At 36.9% G+C, this 18,604-nt stretch overlaps 1 protein-coding gene across 1 annotated transcript; it reads left to right on the plus strand.

Moving 5' to 3' along the window:
* Nucleotides 1–670: 670 nt before the first annotated feature.
* Nucleotides 671–18,373, plus strand: Atg14 (autophagy related protein 14). The gene is made up of 7 exons (XM_089640719.1): nucleotides 671–899; nucleotides 1,402–1,827; nucleotides 5,767–5,915; nucleotides 11,931–12,126; nucleotides 13,358–13,543; nucleotides 17,238–17,382; nucleotides 17,673–18,373. Exons 1-7 carry the CDS (start codon nucleotides 703–705, stop codon nucleotides 17,799–17,801), a joined length of 1,428 nt encoding a protein of 475 aa, XP_089496845.1. The 5' UTR covers nucleotides 671–702; the 3' UTR covers nucleotides 17,802–18,373.
* Nucleotides 18,374–18,604: the final 231 nt, after the last annotated feature.

Raw genomic sequence — 18,604 nt, forward strand, 5'->3', positions numbered from 1 at the left:
AAAGTAAAATCTGCCTTTGAATGAATAGACATTTTTACATGGGAGCGCAAATTACTCGCCACGTTATGAACTAATTTGCGAAGTCCAAATTCGGCAAAGTAAATTTCTTCTGTTTGCAGAGTCGTAGTTAGTTTCAGAGTATTTAGTTAAGACACTTTTATAAATGTTCATAATTTACTTCCCAGCAACCCACCAGCTTTGTGTTTCGCGTCCAGACGTTTCTCGATGTGATAGTAACAACTGATTCATATTATACGATGTGAATATGCTTAAAATAAAGTAAAATAATGCTTATATATGGAATGTAATACGACAATTGGGTTTATTCTCTTTTTCACATCTATTTTTACAAGTTTTCATAGTACAAGTCAACATTTTGCCGTGTTATTTCGTAAAATGAACCGATGATGCCTCGACCATAGTTCGCACAAGAATGATGACGTCACGTTTTCAAATTTCACTTGAGGCCATATGCGAGCCCAGCCGGCTCAATGGAACCGGTATGGGGAGTGGGGATAATACGCTTTTAATCACTTAGGGCAGGTCTACTAATATTCATATGTCTATGCTAGGGACATATCAAGCTTTCAGTGGCTTTCAGTTAAAACATTCGTTGAAACATAAACAACCAAACCATAGACAAATTTTCTCCTGAAACTGGAAAATTGACAGAAGATTCTGAAATCAAATTCATAAATCGTTATGGCGGAAAGTCGATCAGATGATAGTTGTGAGGCTCCAAAAGATTTTCAATTATCGTCAATAGAAGGAAGCGAGAGTAGATTCAGTGCAACACATCGTAAATGTTATTTATGCTTTAATTTTAGAAAAGTTTTCTACTGCAAACAATGCATAAAAAACGGAGACTTCGTACATTCCACTTCCCACTTTTCCGAAAGGTACCCTTTGTGTTTACTAATAAAAATACTGATAAGTTCTTTGAATAGAATGATCGTCTACATACATGTTCGAATAATCTACATATAATTGCATTGATCTCTAATTTAGTTAATTTTATTTACTATTGGCATTATTTTAGACGTATATACGATTTTAATCGCTTGTGACATTTTACGCGTAATGTGTTTACCGATAATATTTTGTGTAAACAATAATATTATTATTCTATCGAAATTCGTAGTATAATTTTTTGAAACATTAGCAGGACTCCTTTCTAAAATATATGATAGCAACCATTCCAAAAACATTGTTTTTTCCTTTTAGACGTAATTTGACCTTCAACATGACTGATCTTTTCGTAATTGACGTAATTTAGTTTTCGTTGTAGTAGCTACGTTTTATTTAAAAATATTTCGTATAATCCGTGTCCAGCGATTCCGAATAATTACCAACTATTTATATTTCATGAATATTATAAACAATTTTGTTTTTGTTTTAAAGGTATGGAGACAAGCAGATAAGGTTGATTCAAACCAAATCGAACTGCCATATAGTTGAGGAGTCATGTGTATTCTTACTAAATAAGCGGTTAAAAAAAGAAAATGTTTTAACGGAGATAAATCGCTGCAAAGAGAAAGTGGAGCTGCTGAAATTGGCCATTCAGCAGAAGAAAGACAATATTAAAAACAATTCCGTGAAGTTAAAATCCTTGAAGGATGACAACTTTCAAGTGGCCATTAAGCTGCCCAAATATAAGGAGAAGATAGAGAAGGTCTGCAAACATGTTCACCACAAGAAGTCCATCATGGAGAGGCACGGCAGCCATATTGAGTTAGAGCAGGAGTCGCTAAAGGTCCTGCGGAGGCATCGTCTGAGGCAGTTGGTGGACTATATATTTCCAATCAAAGAGATACAAAATTCACACAGGTAAAACATTGCACATTTTAATTAAGGGTGATGAAATCGTTCTGATGTAATTTGTACGGAGTTTTCCTCATGCAATGTTTTTAATAGATGCTGTATGAGACTAGTGGTGGCGGTTGTACAGATACTGTATTTCAAAACGGGTGTAGGACACAATTGTCACACCAAGAGTCTTTTAGAGAGTTCAGCAGTGAAGCGGGATGAGTTTAAGTCATTTGCAGACAGGATCTGAATTCCAGATCTGGATTGAAAACGAATTTACTACTGGGCAAAAACTGATTTTAAATATACTGGGAAAGAATTGAATGTACAACTAAATAAAACACTTGTAAATATTTCAACTTGTAGACTTCGTTTGTAGGAGAGTTGTTATTTCTTCGGTGGTTGGTTTCAACTGACTTGTGAGGCCAGGCGTTTGTTGAGGTGAAACTCCCTCTTAATTGAGGTGGATTTAGTTAGGTATTTTTGTTAATTGTTGTGTGTTGCGACTAGAGGTACAGAAGTTGTATGCAATAGTTCTATCCAAGTCACTTCATCTCGCCTGAACCATCACCTCCAATCTTTTTTTATTAATTATATAATAAAATGTACAGTTTTATATATTAGATCCAATGCTCAACATTTTTGGAATAAACATTTTTTTCAAAGAGCAGAAAATACAGGAATATGTCAATTTTCAGGAGGCTATTATTTTATCATATGTACATTTTTTGGTGCTGATATTTATTTACTGTTATAATTACAGTCAGTTTTTCATAATTTAGTTCGACTTTATCAGAGATGGTCATTTTAAATCGTAATGAAGCTCGTCTTGAGATTATTATGGAGATTTTCTGTGATTGGCTGTCGTTTTTGGGCCAATTATAGTTCGTATTTTCGTCTTGTAGGTAGTGGTGGGGGAACAATGTAAATATTGAGGCAGTTTCTTAGTCGTGGTCATTTCCTCATCTGGTAGCTCCGGGTGAAGAGTGCGATGGTTATTTGGATGCGATTCAGAATCTGTTATTGCACGTAATATTCATTACCAATTACCAGTAGCGGCTCTCCTACGGGGGTCTTTTGGTCGATGACCTCCCAAAATATGCTGCAATAGTATTAATATTAAAAAAAGATTTGACAAACTACCCGATTATTAATTTAGTTTTAATATTCGTGCATATTTGTATGGTAAAAGCGGGTTCCAGTGCCATCTATCATCCAAATGAGAAGCTACTGTATGTATCTATCGTGGGTCACTTCAAGTTTTGTCCCCAAGCTATCTCCTTTCTTTCTCTTTGCTATAGTGACAAAGGAGGTAAACACTAGCATGTTTGATGTATGCTTAGTATCATACAAAATTTATTTTAAAGGGATTTTCGGACATGACCGCAGTGAGATGGAGATATCTACGACTTAAGATTATTAAGGTATTAGAGGGGGATGTGAAAAAATGTCAGTTAAAAGTTTTTTTTTGTGATAAGTGATAGCCTGAATGCTAGATTGAACTTGAATATTAGTTTGCTAAATTATTTTTATCATTGTTGACGTAATTTGTATGGAATAATTTAAAATGTTAAACTCTTTTGATATCATATCGAAAAAAATCGCAAACAATTCATTGAATCATTACAAAAGTATTAAAATAAAGTGACAATTATTTAATGTTACAAGAGAGAAAAATAAAGAGGTTGAAAACAAAAGTTATAATTTTTATCAGTGCATTTACGGGTGCAATAAAATGAATGTATAGGTACTTTTGCTTTCATTGTTTACTTTCTAAGTCTACTGATAAACAATGGACTGAGTTTGGCGTTGGTGATTAAAAAACTTTTAATAGGAAAAGATCTTTAAAGAAAAAAAAAACATTAATTAGTTATATGTGTAAATAATCTTAAATTAAACAATATTATGCCACATATCGGCTTCGGAATAAGTGAGTACCGGCAAATTAATTACATATACTGGTGTTTTATAATATTCACTACGCATTAGCAATATGTATTAACATTTCATTTTTTTCGACTGACCTTCCACTTCTGGACCCCTAGAGCCGTCTCTGCCAATTACATTATGTCCTTGTAATTGATAAAGTAAACTGAAGAAATATTAAAATGTGTCAGCGGCACGTTATCCCAGGGTAGAATGGGTGCGGGCGAGACAATATCCTTAAATTGCAGGGTCTGCTTTGTAGAACAGGCGCCGGCGAGACGGTATCCTCAAATTACAGGGTTTGGTTTACAGGATAGGGCCCAGCGGCATGGTATTGTATATTCACATAAATACATTTCATTTCAAAATAAGTTTAACAAAAATTGAGTTTTTTTAAATTTATTAAAGTTAATCCTTTTAAATTACAGCAGTTAATATTTATTTATTTATTTATTATTTATTAACGCCGATTATAGCGGCTTTTACAAAAAAATAACATTTGTTTTACATATTAATACAGAATATACATAGATAAAAAAAATATAAAATACATAAAAGAGAACAATAGAAATAGTTATTATAAATACAATACAACAATTGTTTATATATTTATATATATATATATAAATATATAAACAATTCATATACAATAAATCCCGGATAAATTAATACTTTAAAACTATATTTGATTATAATCAATCTGAGAAGCGCTGACATACAGTTTTAATTAAATAGTGTTTGTATGAGGTTAAGCTAGTAATGTTTATAGATTCATCCAAAACATATTTATTACCAAGTACATGTAGGCGATTTATTATGGAATTGAGTTCAGCGTTAGATCCTGTATTGTTGCAATGATAGGGTAATTTGAAACGAACTGATCGACTAGGTACATGGAAACATATTAACGAAAGAAGTTCAGGGGAGTTCAACAGGTTGGTAACGATTTTAAATAAATAAAATAGGTCAAAACAAATTCTTCTTTCTTTTAATGTATCGAGTCCCAATAATTGTAACAGAGAGGGGTAATTAATGTTTTCGACGAATATTCCCAATTTAAAATTAATATAACGTAAAAATTTATGTTGGACTCGCTCAAGGGAATTCTCATGTACACTGTAGTAAGGACTCCAAATGGTGGTGTTAAATTCTAGTTGGCTTCTAACAAGTGAAGTGTAAAGTAATTTGACAGTTTTTAAATTTTTAAAATCCTTTGAAATCCGTAAGACAAATCCTAACATTTGCATTGCTTTACTGGTTATATTATTAATGTGTTTAATGAATGTTAATTTAGTGTCAAATGTTATACCAAGGTCTCTTATTTCATCCACAGATAATAAGGTGTGATTATTGAGAAAGTAGGTGAACAAAAATGGGTTTTTTTTTCTGTGGAATCTCATAAGTTGACATTTTTTTACATTAAGAGTTAATTTGTTTTTAAGACACCAATCGTAAAAGCTATTAATATTAGATTGAAGTGTTAGACAGTCCTCGATATTGTCAATAATTCTATATATCTTCATATCATCAGCGAACATTAGAATGAGAACACGGGTGAATATGTTTGTTACGTCGTTAATGAATAAATTAAAAAGTAAAGGACCAAGATGCGAACCCTGGGGTACGCCACTGGTAGCTTCGAACATGTAGGATAAGTGATCATTAATACAGACAGTTAACTGACGCCTAAGTAGGTAACTCTTAAACCAAGATAAAAGGTTTCCATTAATGCCGAGTTTCAAAAGTTTATTAATGAGGATTTTATGACAGACCTTATCAAACGCCTTACTGCAACAAGTGTCAGTCTTATTCAATCGCGACTTGCCGTTTGGTAGAGTTGTCGACTCCAGTTCCTGGGTAGTTGTTTTTTACGGGTTGTTTTTTTTTATTAGTTAGGTACTTTGATATTACAATGTGTTATTTCAGGGTTTTTGGTTGTGTGATCCATAAAAATTCTCATTTGCGTGTAAAAAAACGCCACGTGATGTGAAGAGGCCTGCATTGAAAGTGATAAAATTTCCCTTTTAATTCCAGCATGGGTTTGGGCAGCGTGGGGTGCACAGAGCGGGCCCTGGCGGAGGCATCGAGACCCACGGAGGGGGGTCAGGCCTTGGCCTCCCTGCAGATCCTCTCCGCCTTGCTGCCCATAGACATTGCGGACTATGGGGCCTACTGTCACTGGGGTAAGATACCTACATACTGTTATCTGATTACTCTACAGCCGCAACCTACACTTTCCACACTACTTATTCTGTATTCATATACAGTTTATACTAGCAGTTTAGTGAACAGTAGACCTCACGTCCAATCAAGTATGTTTCTAATTTTCTCGTATTTAAAAAATCAATACCAAAATTTCCTCTGAAATTGCTAGATTTGTAAGTAGGTACTCAAATTTTTTTTTATATTTTTATTTTATATTAACTCCGCACAGGAGGCCCTGAAGAAAATAATTTCCCTCAGGGCCTATGTCATCTTTGGGGATGCTGTGTGGAGGGTCTTTTTGTGGAGAGGAAGGAGTGAACATGGGTCTTGAAGAGTCCCATGTTGTAGGAGGGAGGAAACACAGAGGCTGGCAGTTCGTTCCACAGCCGAGCTGTTGAACTTAAGAACGAATCGTAGAAGCGACCCGTTCTCATGGTGACAAATGTCAACTGTGTACAAATGTTGGGCGCGCGTTTGGCGTGTATCCCGACTACTCAAATGCCTGCGTACTTTTTTATATTTCAAACTAATGGATCCCCCGCAATGCTTTGCTATTGCTAATGTCTTTCTCGGGCGCCTCTGACTTCTTCCACCATTCACTATTGTATACCATAATGTTACTGTTAAAAAACTACACTACATGGACTTTAATTCGACTCCGTATCTCATTACGGTGCAGAGATATTGCGTTAAGTATTCCTCGGTCGTACCCGAATTCTTCTACCATTTAAACATCTCCAAACACTCCTGGCACTAATAACAACAAACTTTAAAATTTCCTGTGATATCGACTACTTTTCGAGTTTTGCGAGCACAAATATAAGCATGCTGAATTTTTACATATTAAGATTAGAAACCATTTTATAATATAATACTTTGTCCTGCTACAGACTGCCTTCTATGTAGGGAAGTTAAAATTTGTGGTTGCATGTATTTTTAGATAAGAAATCTGAAAATAAAAAGACTCGAAAACAGCGCCACTTATCGGGTCCAAAACTCTGATATTTCAAGTTGAAACCAACCGTACACATTCACAAAATTTCATTGAAATTAGTTGAGCAGTTTCAGAGATTAGCGTGTTCGTACACAAAGACATGTGATTTTTATATATTAAGATAAGGAATTATTCAATTTTTTCAAGGTTATGAAACTATCTCAATGAAAATTCTTTTCTCAAACTTTCTTCAGATAGGTAGGCAGGTACCATAATATTAAAAACTATTTCACATTTGAAAAAAGAATCCTTACTGAACCATTAAAACAGCCACCATCTTGAACTGGAAACGGAATGTACAAACAAATTTACTGACATTCGAAATGCAAAACGGTTGAGTTAAATAGAATCCTTCTTTATTTAGCCAACGTTTCGGACTACGTTACAGTGTCCATCATCAGGGCAGATGTGTGAGATGGACACTGTAATGTTGTCCGAAAAGTTGGCTAAAGAAGGAGTTAGCGCAACACGGCATAACACCCCAAAAACAAATAAGAAAAATACTTTTGGCCGTGAAAATCTTAAATCATATTTGAGTTAAATAGAACTTCTCTACGCTCAGTCAATTACGGCGTCTGTGGGATGCATGAGGAATAATAGTCTCGGACTTAACCTAATTCAGAGGTTGGTTTATTACAATGTAAATTACATTTAACAATTCAGATCAGTTTAACGATTAGAAGCAAGCGACGCGCACCAATACAGAGTTGGGTGGCAGTCTATCCTCTCTGCTTAGGGGCCGTTCAAGTATTATGTAAGCACTATAGGGGGGCAGGGGGGTCTTTGCTTTGCTTATTTTTGATGACATGGGGGGGTGGGGGGGTTGAGATAGTGATTACGTCAGCACTGCTCAGCAGTAGTTATTTTTTTTTACACATTGGCAACCCACACCCCTTACCTCTGCTCAAACGGCGTGATGGTTACTTAGTTAAGATTAATATAAATCTATAATTTAGATATCAGATACACGTGTAAGCAATGGAGGTAAAAAGAAGCAGCTCTTCCAAGTCTAGAGTCACGGAAGCCATTGTTTTTTAATAACTGCTTTCAGTACTGTTTCCACTATTGGCGCTACAGGCTGTGTTGTAGGCTGTTATTTGTTTTTGTCTGTGGCCAAGAGCGGCTACACAACAATAAAGTATAATTGAAAAGAAATATCCTTAAAATGATCTGTAATACTGATTTGAAAAAATCTGATGTTGCTAATTTGCATAAGACATTTTGACCCCAGGTCCCCAAACAGACCAATGAAAATATGAAACAGAAGAAGACAGTGAAAGCAAAAATATAAGTTTGATATTTTATAGTATTATCCCATTATTTGTTTGTTTAGTCAATTATTAACGCCCTTTTTAGAGGCCTTTGTAGGAACAGTAAAAATTATTCAGTTTTTTTTTCATTCTTACATATTGATTTGTGGAAAAATGGCGTAACATTTTGTAATAGCAGTTGAAAACACACAGGCCCAGTTGTTTTCCAGAAATTCAAATGTAACATTATCATCAAATGGCCATTCAGCACCATTTTGTTTTTTGTAATTTGAAAGGTCCCAGTTAAACGCCGATTCTATGTGCATTTCAGCTTTCTATCAAATTGTAATAAGCTGACAAGCTTAACAACAAGTTATCCTTTTCTGCTGTTCACATTTTGTTCAAAAGCTGAAACATACCTAGAATCGGCAAAAAAACATGATGGGGCTGAATTGCCTTGCCATGATGACTTTGCCACACGTGAATTTCTGCAAAACAACTGGGCCTTATTGATGAATTTGAATTAATGAACTTCAAAGGCAACATCACGCATTATTGTGCTCGATTTACAGGCATATAATATGTACACTTTACCGATTACTGAATTTACCAAATGCACCGAATTTACCGAATGTACTGAATCTACTAAATGCACTGAATGCACCAAATGTACTGAATGTACCAAATATACTGAATTTAATAAATGTACAGAATGTATTAAAAATACACAAGAAATAAATAAAACAGAAAGGCACAAATCAAATTTATAAAACTGGCTCATTGATTACAATTCATAATGAATAAATATTAACAAATAATGTCATTAATTACTCATATCTTTAAACAAATTGTTGTGTTAAAAAAACATTCTTCAAGTGTAAAATGATGAATTTACATTGGTAAATAATAATAAAATTTAATCACCTACGTTGGATGCAACAGGCAAAACTCTAGTGAAGTGTAAAGCTTCAGTAAGTGAACCCTAATTTAAATTAATATTATCTATCTGTTTAAAACATCATTTGCATATTTGAAAGTGCTTTGTCAATTACACCCAAAGTAAAATTAAATTGATCTTTCTCGGGGCATTGATGCAGGACAGTTATAAATAAATGACTTCACAATGTCAGATTGATATGCGTAACTACCAAAGATATTAGAAGAAAGAGATATGCTATGTTGGCCGCCGGACCGTAGCCGGAGTACTACCTAATTAGGGTACTTTGAACGGTATCGGGACGTGTACGCACAGAAATCTGTTCTATGTATTAGTGCGGATACCTTAGCGCAAGCGAAGGTGTGCAGTAGTATTGGTGAACAAAACCGGCGACACTCGGCAAAACAATTCCACTCAGTACGAACTGCGCGTAGCACATCTCGTTCTTCTAATATCTTTGGTAACTACCGATGATTTTATACCGATCCATCAAGCCCTATTTCAATACGATATTGATGAAATCTGTCATCTAGGGTCTGTAAGCGGTGTACGCAAGCAGGGTCAAAATATGATTCCGATAGTCTGTAGACAAAAGCCACTGCTTTTAGCGAGGCCTCCAAGGTGTTGGATAAGCTGTCAATATGCATGACTTTTTGGATAATGTCTTTCGTTATGCAAAATAACTGGCTAATTAATGAATGAAGGCGAACTAACAAAGTACTTAAGTTAAAAGAAATTGTATATACTCCATGGACGATCGAAACAATTGATTCCGTTCCAACTTGGGGGAACAAAAGTTGTTAGTCATACCTAAAGACCTCATGAATTAATTAACTCCCTCTTTTGTGTCAAAAAGTACATGCGGACTGCCATGCAGACAATGTATATTATAGTTATTATTCAAATTCGACATTGTAATTTATTTTTTTTACTTTTGCGTAGCCGTCTGACGTTAATTAATTTCCCTCGCCAGTATTGCGAGCATATATCAATTTTGCATTACGATATTGGTTGGCGTATCAATAGCTCAACCATGCTAGCTAAATCGCTACAAATTCGTTGGTAGTTCCGTCTGTTGATCCAATATTGTAAAGTTATTGATATATACTGGCAACACTAGAGTAATCATCAATCATCATATATGTATTTATGTAGAAATATTAACAAAATGGGAAATTTTAAATTGAAATACTAACCTTAATATGCATTGGCAGTCCGTATTTACTTTTTTGCATTAAAAAGGGAGTTAATTAGTTGATGAGGTCTTTAGCCATAGTACGAGATATACGAAACGAGTGTCTGAATTTCGGCTCCCCAAGTTCGAACGGATTTAATTGATTGCATAAATGACGTTTTTCAATCCTAGGAGCTTCGTTACTCTGCCTCCGTTCATTGACAGATTTGGCAAGGTTTCTTTGTCGGTATTTCTCATCAATCGTTGGTCGTGCTAGGGAATGTTACTAACTGACCATAGATCACGAATTTAGTCAATATCGTATTAACATAGGGCTTTATTGATCGTTCGTGCTAGACCTCTAGATATAACCTTCAGAGATAACTCTTCATTAAAAATGGAGCAACATCACTTCACATAAACGTTAGATCTTTTGCATTTAGTTTGTTAACAATTGTGTAAATAAAACTATTTTTATATTAAATCTGTTTACAAGTTGATAAAGACATCAAATTATTAAACATTGTATTCTTTAACGCAATTAATATTCACTAGTGCAGCTAGTAGCTATCCTGATCTTGAAGTTTTACGAGTATTTATCTATTCAAGTTGCTGAAATTCTTAAAAGATAAGTAACCTCATGCTTGGTGACCCCAGATAATAATGAGAATCAAACAAATCCACCTTCCAACAAACAATGTCAGATGTGCAAATTGTTTCCTTTGCATGAGAACTGTTAAAGTTGCCATAATATATCGAGCCTTTCCCGCGTAACATCGTAAGCGTAAAAATAGCATTTTACAGGAACAGGTTTTTTTCTAAAAATCTAAGGTTTGATATTATGGCAGGTCATTCCAAGAATCCTTCGTCTAGTAAATTACTCATTTGTATCAGGCACCAAGTCCACCGGCAACATTGTGTGTCCTGGGAAAGGGATACTTATTTCCTTCATAAATAGACCACTTTAGTGTAGGTCGAGTACAAGGTCAATACTAGTTAAAGTATTAACACATTTCTGGCGGATATTTTTTGCGCTGGCGCTACGCTGTCTCCGGGCGAAAATAAAACTCCCGCATGAATTTTTTAAATTTGTTTTGAATTGCTATATCTAAATATTTTAATAAAAATTTCTACATAGTAACTCAGCATACCCAAGCTATAAAATTACTAAACGAAAATCGAATATTATTCAACTCGATTAACTTTGTAATATGTTTATTACGGTTCGCCTATCGTTATTTGCCTATACCTACTTTCTTTAATTACGCCCAACATCTTTTGCTCGCTTGCACATAGGAGTTGAGTGGTTGTGGTTAGCCCTATGTCAGAGATAGAGGTCATAAAAACCCTCATTCCAAGAACTGAATTATAAAGAGATTGGTATATGATATTCACATAAAAACATTGAATAATTCCGTCTTTTTTGCCATTGAAATGAGACCGGCGAAAAAGGCAGAACTACCCTTCACGGCATTAAGCATCAATCGACCGAACGGGTAGTATTATCTTTCCCGGCCGAAGTGTGTTAATATAAATAAAGCTATCTTTATATTAAATCTGTTCACTAGTTGATCATAGTAAAATGCAACAAAATTTTATTTTTTGCAAAATATGAAACTTATTGTTTTGTATGTACAGTTGCAAACAACAAGTGCCTGGTGAACAAGCAGACAGGCGGGGGCGGGGGGCAACCGGGGCCGGGCGGGCAAGCCCCCGAGCCCGTGAAGCAGAACCCGGCGCACCGCATCAGCGCGGCGCTCGCCTACAGCGCGCAGCTGCTGCAGATCATGGCCTTCTACCTGGACGTCAGACTGCCCTTCAACATCTCCTACAAGTCAGTTCATTCTCTATATTAAACTTATAATTGGTTTATATTATGCACCGGTAAATGAACAAATACTCTCTCACTAATCCGCTACCCTAAAAACTGGGTAAGTGTCCAGTTTGCGAAAGCGGCGGATTATAGTGCATGCATACAAAATAATATGCTAAAATTTAAAACAGATTTTTCGTAAAAACAAACACCACTGTCGATCTATAACGAACATATTCAAACAAAAAACATAGTAGAATGAAACCAAAAGAAACATGTGCGACAGTTGCTAGAATACATAAAGGACTAACCCAAATGTTCTAAAACAACAATAATGCTAGAGTCTAGGCACGCGGCGGTCTACTGAATTAGACATACAAATACCAGTGAATTATAGAGCTTGATTTTGTGCTTTCAACTAGTCAAAATAAGGGCGGATTATTGTAGTTTTCAGATAATCAAGCGGCGGATTACTGAGAGAGTATGTATTACATATGTTAAGTCTATACACATCAAAAATGTTTGAGGCAAACTGACCTCACAATATGCAGCTTAACCAATGAGGTTTATCCGAGGTGCGATTTATTGCTAGTTGAAAACTTTGCTCATGGATTGCGGGAACTTGACGACAAATCCCCACAAGCATAACTCTCCTGCATACGTTTTCTGTCCTTTAACCACAAGGGGCTGGACCCCTGCGTTTGCAGGGCTGAAGAATCAGGGTATGAAGCACTGCAATTGCAGCGATGACCTTATGTGCTTATTTTGCCTTACTGGGTTAGTTAAAAACAAAAATAAAAATGATAACTTTAACAAAAATATTTTTTTATTCATTGAAGTTTCTTGTCAGCCTCTGTGGTTAAATAGTGCAATTATATGTGCAACTTCTGTCATTCAATAAATGACATACGCTTTTTTATAACACATAATGCGTGATTGAGTTTAAGTGCAGTTCACAATGGTTATCTTTCACCAGGGCGATACTGATAATTTCTGCCTCTCTGGAACGTACCGCAAATATTAACACTTACAAATGAAATAAAATTGCACACGCCGGGTTTCGAACCTGCAAATCCGAAGTCAAGGATGTTAACGGCTCGGCCATAGAGGTCGTAAAATTTTCATTTGCTTGAATCATGCATAAGTTTGGTTATGAAATTATCTAAATTTATTCACCTTCCTTCCGTCTACAAAAGATTTATGTTATGTACATATCTACTGTTGTTAAAGACTTACCATTTACTGTTTCTAGCGACTTGTGCAGTTCAGAGCTGGAAGAGCGACGCTTCAAACGGCGCGTGTGGCGCCTGCAGGGCTGCGCCGCGGCCGTGGCGGCAGGTGCGGGGCTGGGGGCCATAGGGGGCGCAGGGCCCGCAGGCGCCGGTCTGGAGCCCCCGCTACACGTGCTGCTTAGGGCATGTCCGCTGCAGCTCAACGGGTATGCTAAGCCATTTCAAATATAACTAACTGGTTAGGTTAGTTAGCCTTCACACCGTTTCAGTTCTCGCAGGGGTAAGCAGACAGAATGGACTGCCACACAACTCTCTGTCTTGGCGCACACTCCTTGCTTCAATTACATTCATACATCGTATTGTACAAACACTTCTGTTATTCTGATTCAAGTATTTAATTCACTTGGTCATGCCATGTCTTTTTCGAGTGTCCCCAACTTCTTCTACCATTCACTTTCGCATTGTATTTATATTCTTCTTACATTCCTCTCTTCGTTCATCCCTCTACACCTCTACACGCTCTGTACACAAATCATCAACATAGTCGTTACTTTCTTAATCTCATTTATTATGCCTACATCGGCCTTGTATTCTTTTCAAATGGCGAATGTCCACATTTTTAACAAAGTCGTGCACGGTTTTTCACACATATGCCTCAGGAATCTCATTTTTACAGCATTCAGTCTACTTTTATCCTTCCTGTGTCGGTTCCATGCCTCACTTCCATATCTCGGGGTTTGTATGACACAATGCTGATGCATTCCATTGTAACATTTTGAAGACATAAATATAAATATTTATGTGTTATTATATAAATATAATAACAAATGATAAATCGTCATTCAAAAACGATAACTGCTGATTGATCACAATCAGTCTGTGTGAGTAATACACCTTTGCCCCATAAAATCCACAGAAAGGTTGCTAATTCGTGGAGAATTCCCCAAATTCCAGGGAATCTCTAAGATTTTTCAAGAGTTGGATTTTTTGCGGGGAGAACATTTGTGTGTGTGTTTTATGTATCTATATTATGGTGACCGGATAAATCATCAAAATGATAATTCATCACATCTCTAAAAAATTATATAAAGTCATGGAAAGTGATGAAACAAAAACTTTTTTAACTGGGTTAAGTAGGTAAGGTTAGGTTTAAATTTTTTTTTTCATCATTTCTAATGACTTTATATCACCTTTTAAAGGTGTGTTGAATTGTCGTTGTGTTGATTTATCATGGAACCCTGTATTATGTAGATGGTAAAACAGGTAAAAACATGATTTAAAATTAAAAAAACAGCACCGTCTGTTGGATGTTAAAGCAAAATGCGCTATTGTTTCTCTATCTGCACAGACAGACTGAGCCACAGCAATGCGCGGCGGGGTACAGCTAGTCTTAAGAATAAAAAATCACGGGTCAGTCCACAGATTCAATGCGTTTTTTTGGAGACACGAAATGTTACAACTTTGTAAATTTTTTCACAAATTAAAACTTACTATAACAATTTTTTTTTTAATATACAGATATTTAGGTTAGAAGTTATATTATTTATAAAAAAAAAAAATTAAATTGACTACAGTTCGTCGTTCTCTTCCTGCACAGCCATGATATAAATATATTCAGTTAACCCTTGAAATGCCATCTATTTCATTTGTAGCTTACTAAAATAAAACTTTTTCGATTGACAAACAAAATAAACAATGTGATAAGAGTTTCATTTCGTAAAGAGCAGCCATTTAAAAATAATAACAAATTTAATATTGTGTTAATCGCTTAACTCGCAGTTTGTGTAGTTTATTTTACGTTTTATTTATTTTGTATTGTGAAAAACACTTCTTTAGCTTTACGGAAAATAAGATAAAACTATAAAATATTTTCGTATTTCTTTAAAATATATTTTCATAACATGAGAGAAAAAGACATTTCTCTGATTATATGTAGCTATTCTGGGAAAACTACTTATGGTAGCAGCGCCCTTGAGGTGTTTTTGCACAAAAACGGCGCTATAAAAGTCATCCAGGTATTTTTATTATTATATAATATTTTTAATAATATATGTATATAAACACAAGATCTTGTATGATGGTACAATTTACAAAAACATCATTTTGCAAAAACAAAAATTTCGTAAAAAAAGACTGTACACGACGGAGGTATTAGGTCGCAGGAGCTGGATGTTCCAAATGTGAAGGAGTAATTAACTACATCCAATGTTTTAGAAATTTTATTCAATAGCACCATTCTTCTTGTCTTGTTATGCTGTGTTAGAACATCTATTCTGCTATGTGGTATCTTGAGCAAGTCATGGCAATGACTACAGCTGCAGTTTTCAGGCACGTATATAATATGAGATGTAGTTAGCATTAAGCCTCCACTACTCTTTATACTCTTGTGGCGTTGAGAGAATAATCCAGACTAATTCATTATAGTAAAAAGCTCGACCTACTTAGGTACTTACAAATTACTACCAAGAATTAATCGTAAACAACGCGACCTACCTACGATAATACGTTGCGAGCAAATCATGCCAACTCGCTAGAAGGTTCTAGCCTATCGCCTATGCGTAACGGCAGCGCCGCCAAAAGTTCCCGAAAGGTCCAGACTGAGCGAGTGTCTCCGATTTATTTGCAATTCCACCTACCTACTGTTGCCGCCGGCTGTACCGTATAAATAAGCCCGACGCAGCGAGCAGTCAGTCAGTCATCAGTCAGCCGTCAGTTAACAAGGATCAACGAGTGATAACCCGCGCTCCTCTTACTCGCGCGTTAGGACAATATTCCCGGCTCTGCCCGTACTCAATCGTGGACTCCATCGGGACATCTTCATAGCGCCTTGGCCACCATCCCTGGCCAGTGCTACACGGATCATAGCGCCCTGGTTCCAGCGCCTCTGACCAGCGCTTCATCCACGCACCATGACCACCACGAGGACACGCAGCATCCTCACTAGTCTACGCACCTCCCGCTCAACTGCCTACAAGGTCCACCGCACCTTCGGCCTTCCCGTCAGCACTGGAGTACCTGAAGACCCACGTTCTTCGCCAGTGTCTGACCATCATCGAATCCGGTCACCAGCGCCCGGCGTCGACTCACTGATCCGCGCTTGACCAGCCATCACAGCCAGCATCCGGAGAATACTACATCTGTCCTACGTCCACTCTCATCACGGCTACCTGACTCATCAATAAACACTGTGACCTTCACGACCCGTCTTTCATTTCGTGCCTCTCACCTCAGATCCCCAAACTCTGAATACCAGAAAGCGACTTCCACGCAAAATACTGACGGCAATTCGACAACACAGATGATGATTCCACAGAGGATACTCTCAGTAGGTATTGCCCTGGTAAAAGACCACCGTTCGAAATCGAAATGTTACTTGAAATGGCAGCAGGCTTGTTTGGTGACCACCCACCTTCCTCTCCCCATCGCCTTCCGCTTCCCATACCCTTCAGCCTCACAACATACCCCGACTGGAGATGCCATAGTTTCGCTGGCCCATTGGACATCTCAGTGGCACTGCAGTATCGGGACAACCCAAAAAACATTCGGTACGAGTTGGGTGTATTGTACTTCCATTGTTTTTGGAGACACTTTATTATAGTAGCTCCGAGGTATATAAGCTGGTGCAGTATGTGTTAAAAGGTTGTTTTTTTAGCTTCTGGGCTACACTTAATAAATCTTTGAGAAATTATATTTGCCCTAATGCAGTGATATTCTGTGTCGCTCAATATCTGAATCATCATTGGCTCCGTTGTTAAGATGTGTCCTTGACCTTGGATTTTTCTGTCATTCTCGTATCTTTTAGGCTGATGGGTAATACTTCTGTAGGGCCTGCGTCCAGCAACACAGATATAGTATAGTTGTAAACTGTGTTATTTATATGTATTGTTTAATTGTTTCTAGAATTCACTGTGAGGACATCTACCAGCGCCAGCAGGCGGCCTGGCTGGAGCGGGAGTGGTGGGGGTGGGGGGGTGCTGATGCGGGTGCCGGCTCCGACGACGAGGAGCCCGAGCCCCCGGAGCACCTGCAGTGGGACTGGGAAACGGTGAGTGCCGCCATTATATTTATTTTACAATGATATTTGTATTTCAAGGTTATCTCAGAATGAAACTTTGAGTGAAGATTTATTAAGGTGGTTAAATTGCCCCAATATGTAAATTTTAAAAACAAAACGTACCTGAAATAAGTGATTTTCATGACTGAGCAAATTTCCATTCATTCTTAAATATAACACTTTTAGAACTACTACATTGAGTTTGACTAGTCTCAAATCAATATATTATAAAAACTTAAGTGTTAATGCAAGGAAATATTCAACTACTTGTTCGTTTTCAGCTGGGCGATGCGAATCAAGTCAACATCCGCTCCCCTGCGACGACGGCCTCCGTCCCCGTGGCCGCGGGGCTCGTGGCCAGCACGGCCGCCTCCATCGTCTCTTTGTGGCGGGGCTGGACCGCCAAGTAAACTAACTCCTCCCCTCTCCACCCGCACACACATCTTCCACTACCTAGACGAAGCTATAGATTGCCAGTACAATCATCATCATCATCATCTAGGCCCTGCATCCCAGGGTGGGATTTAACCTATTCAACAAATGTTCTCCACTGGTTCTGGTCCCTCGCCATCTGCTCCAATCCTCTTCCACGCATCCTGTTCACCTCTTCCTTCGTCTGCGTCATAATTTTCGGCGTCTAATATCAATATTTTCTATAATATTTGTTTTGATTTGCTACCAAAATGACATATTCAATTTTTATCGTGAATGTGGCGTAATTGATTGCACACCTCACAAGTCGGTGACAGACTCCTTACCAGCCAGTAGCGTTTTGTGCATCATAATGATGTTTTAGCCACCGACCGTTTCGAAATGCACGGTTTTAGATTGAGAGAGTATCATGTTCTGAATCAGAAAAATAAAATTTTGAACAATATTCATATTATATAGTTTGTGAAAACACCCCACTGCAGATGCTATTGTTTCACTGGCTCCGGATAGCAGGGAGCAGTTGGGACTATTGTGTGGTATTCATATAAAAATAATTGAAGACCCCAAGGCAAGAAGTTGTTAACTTACATTGAAGGCATTCTGAGATATTTAGACTTTTGCGTTTTGCCTTATAATTTTTTATTTGAATGTCATATACAATGTACTGATCCTTCATGGTGTAGTAAACAAACCAAATTTACATTACATCTAGTAATATTAAGTAGTTTTGCAGTCTAAAAGTTAAAATAAACATGTTTTCTACAAAAAAATGTAGTTAACA

The sequence above is a fragment of the Hesperophylax consimilis genome, chromosome 16, assembly GCF_061612785.1.
Source record: "Hesperophylax consimilis isolate HC1 chromosome 16, BYU_Hcon_1.0, whole genome shotgun sequence".
Lineage (NCBI taxonomy): Eukaryota > Metazoa > Arthropoda > Insecta > Trichoptera > Limnephilidae > Hesperophylax > Hesperophylax consimilis.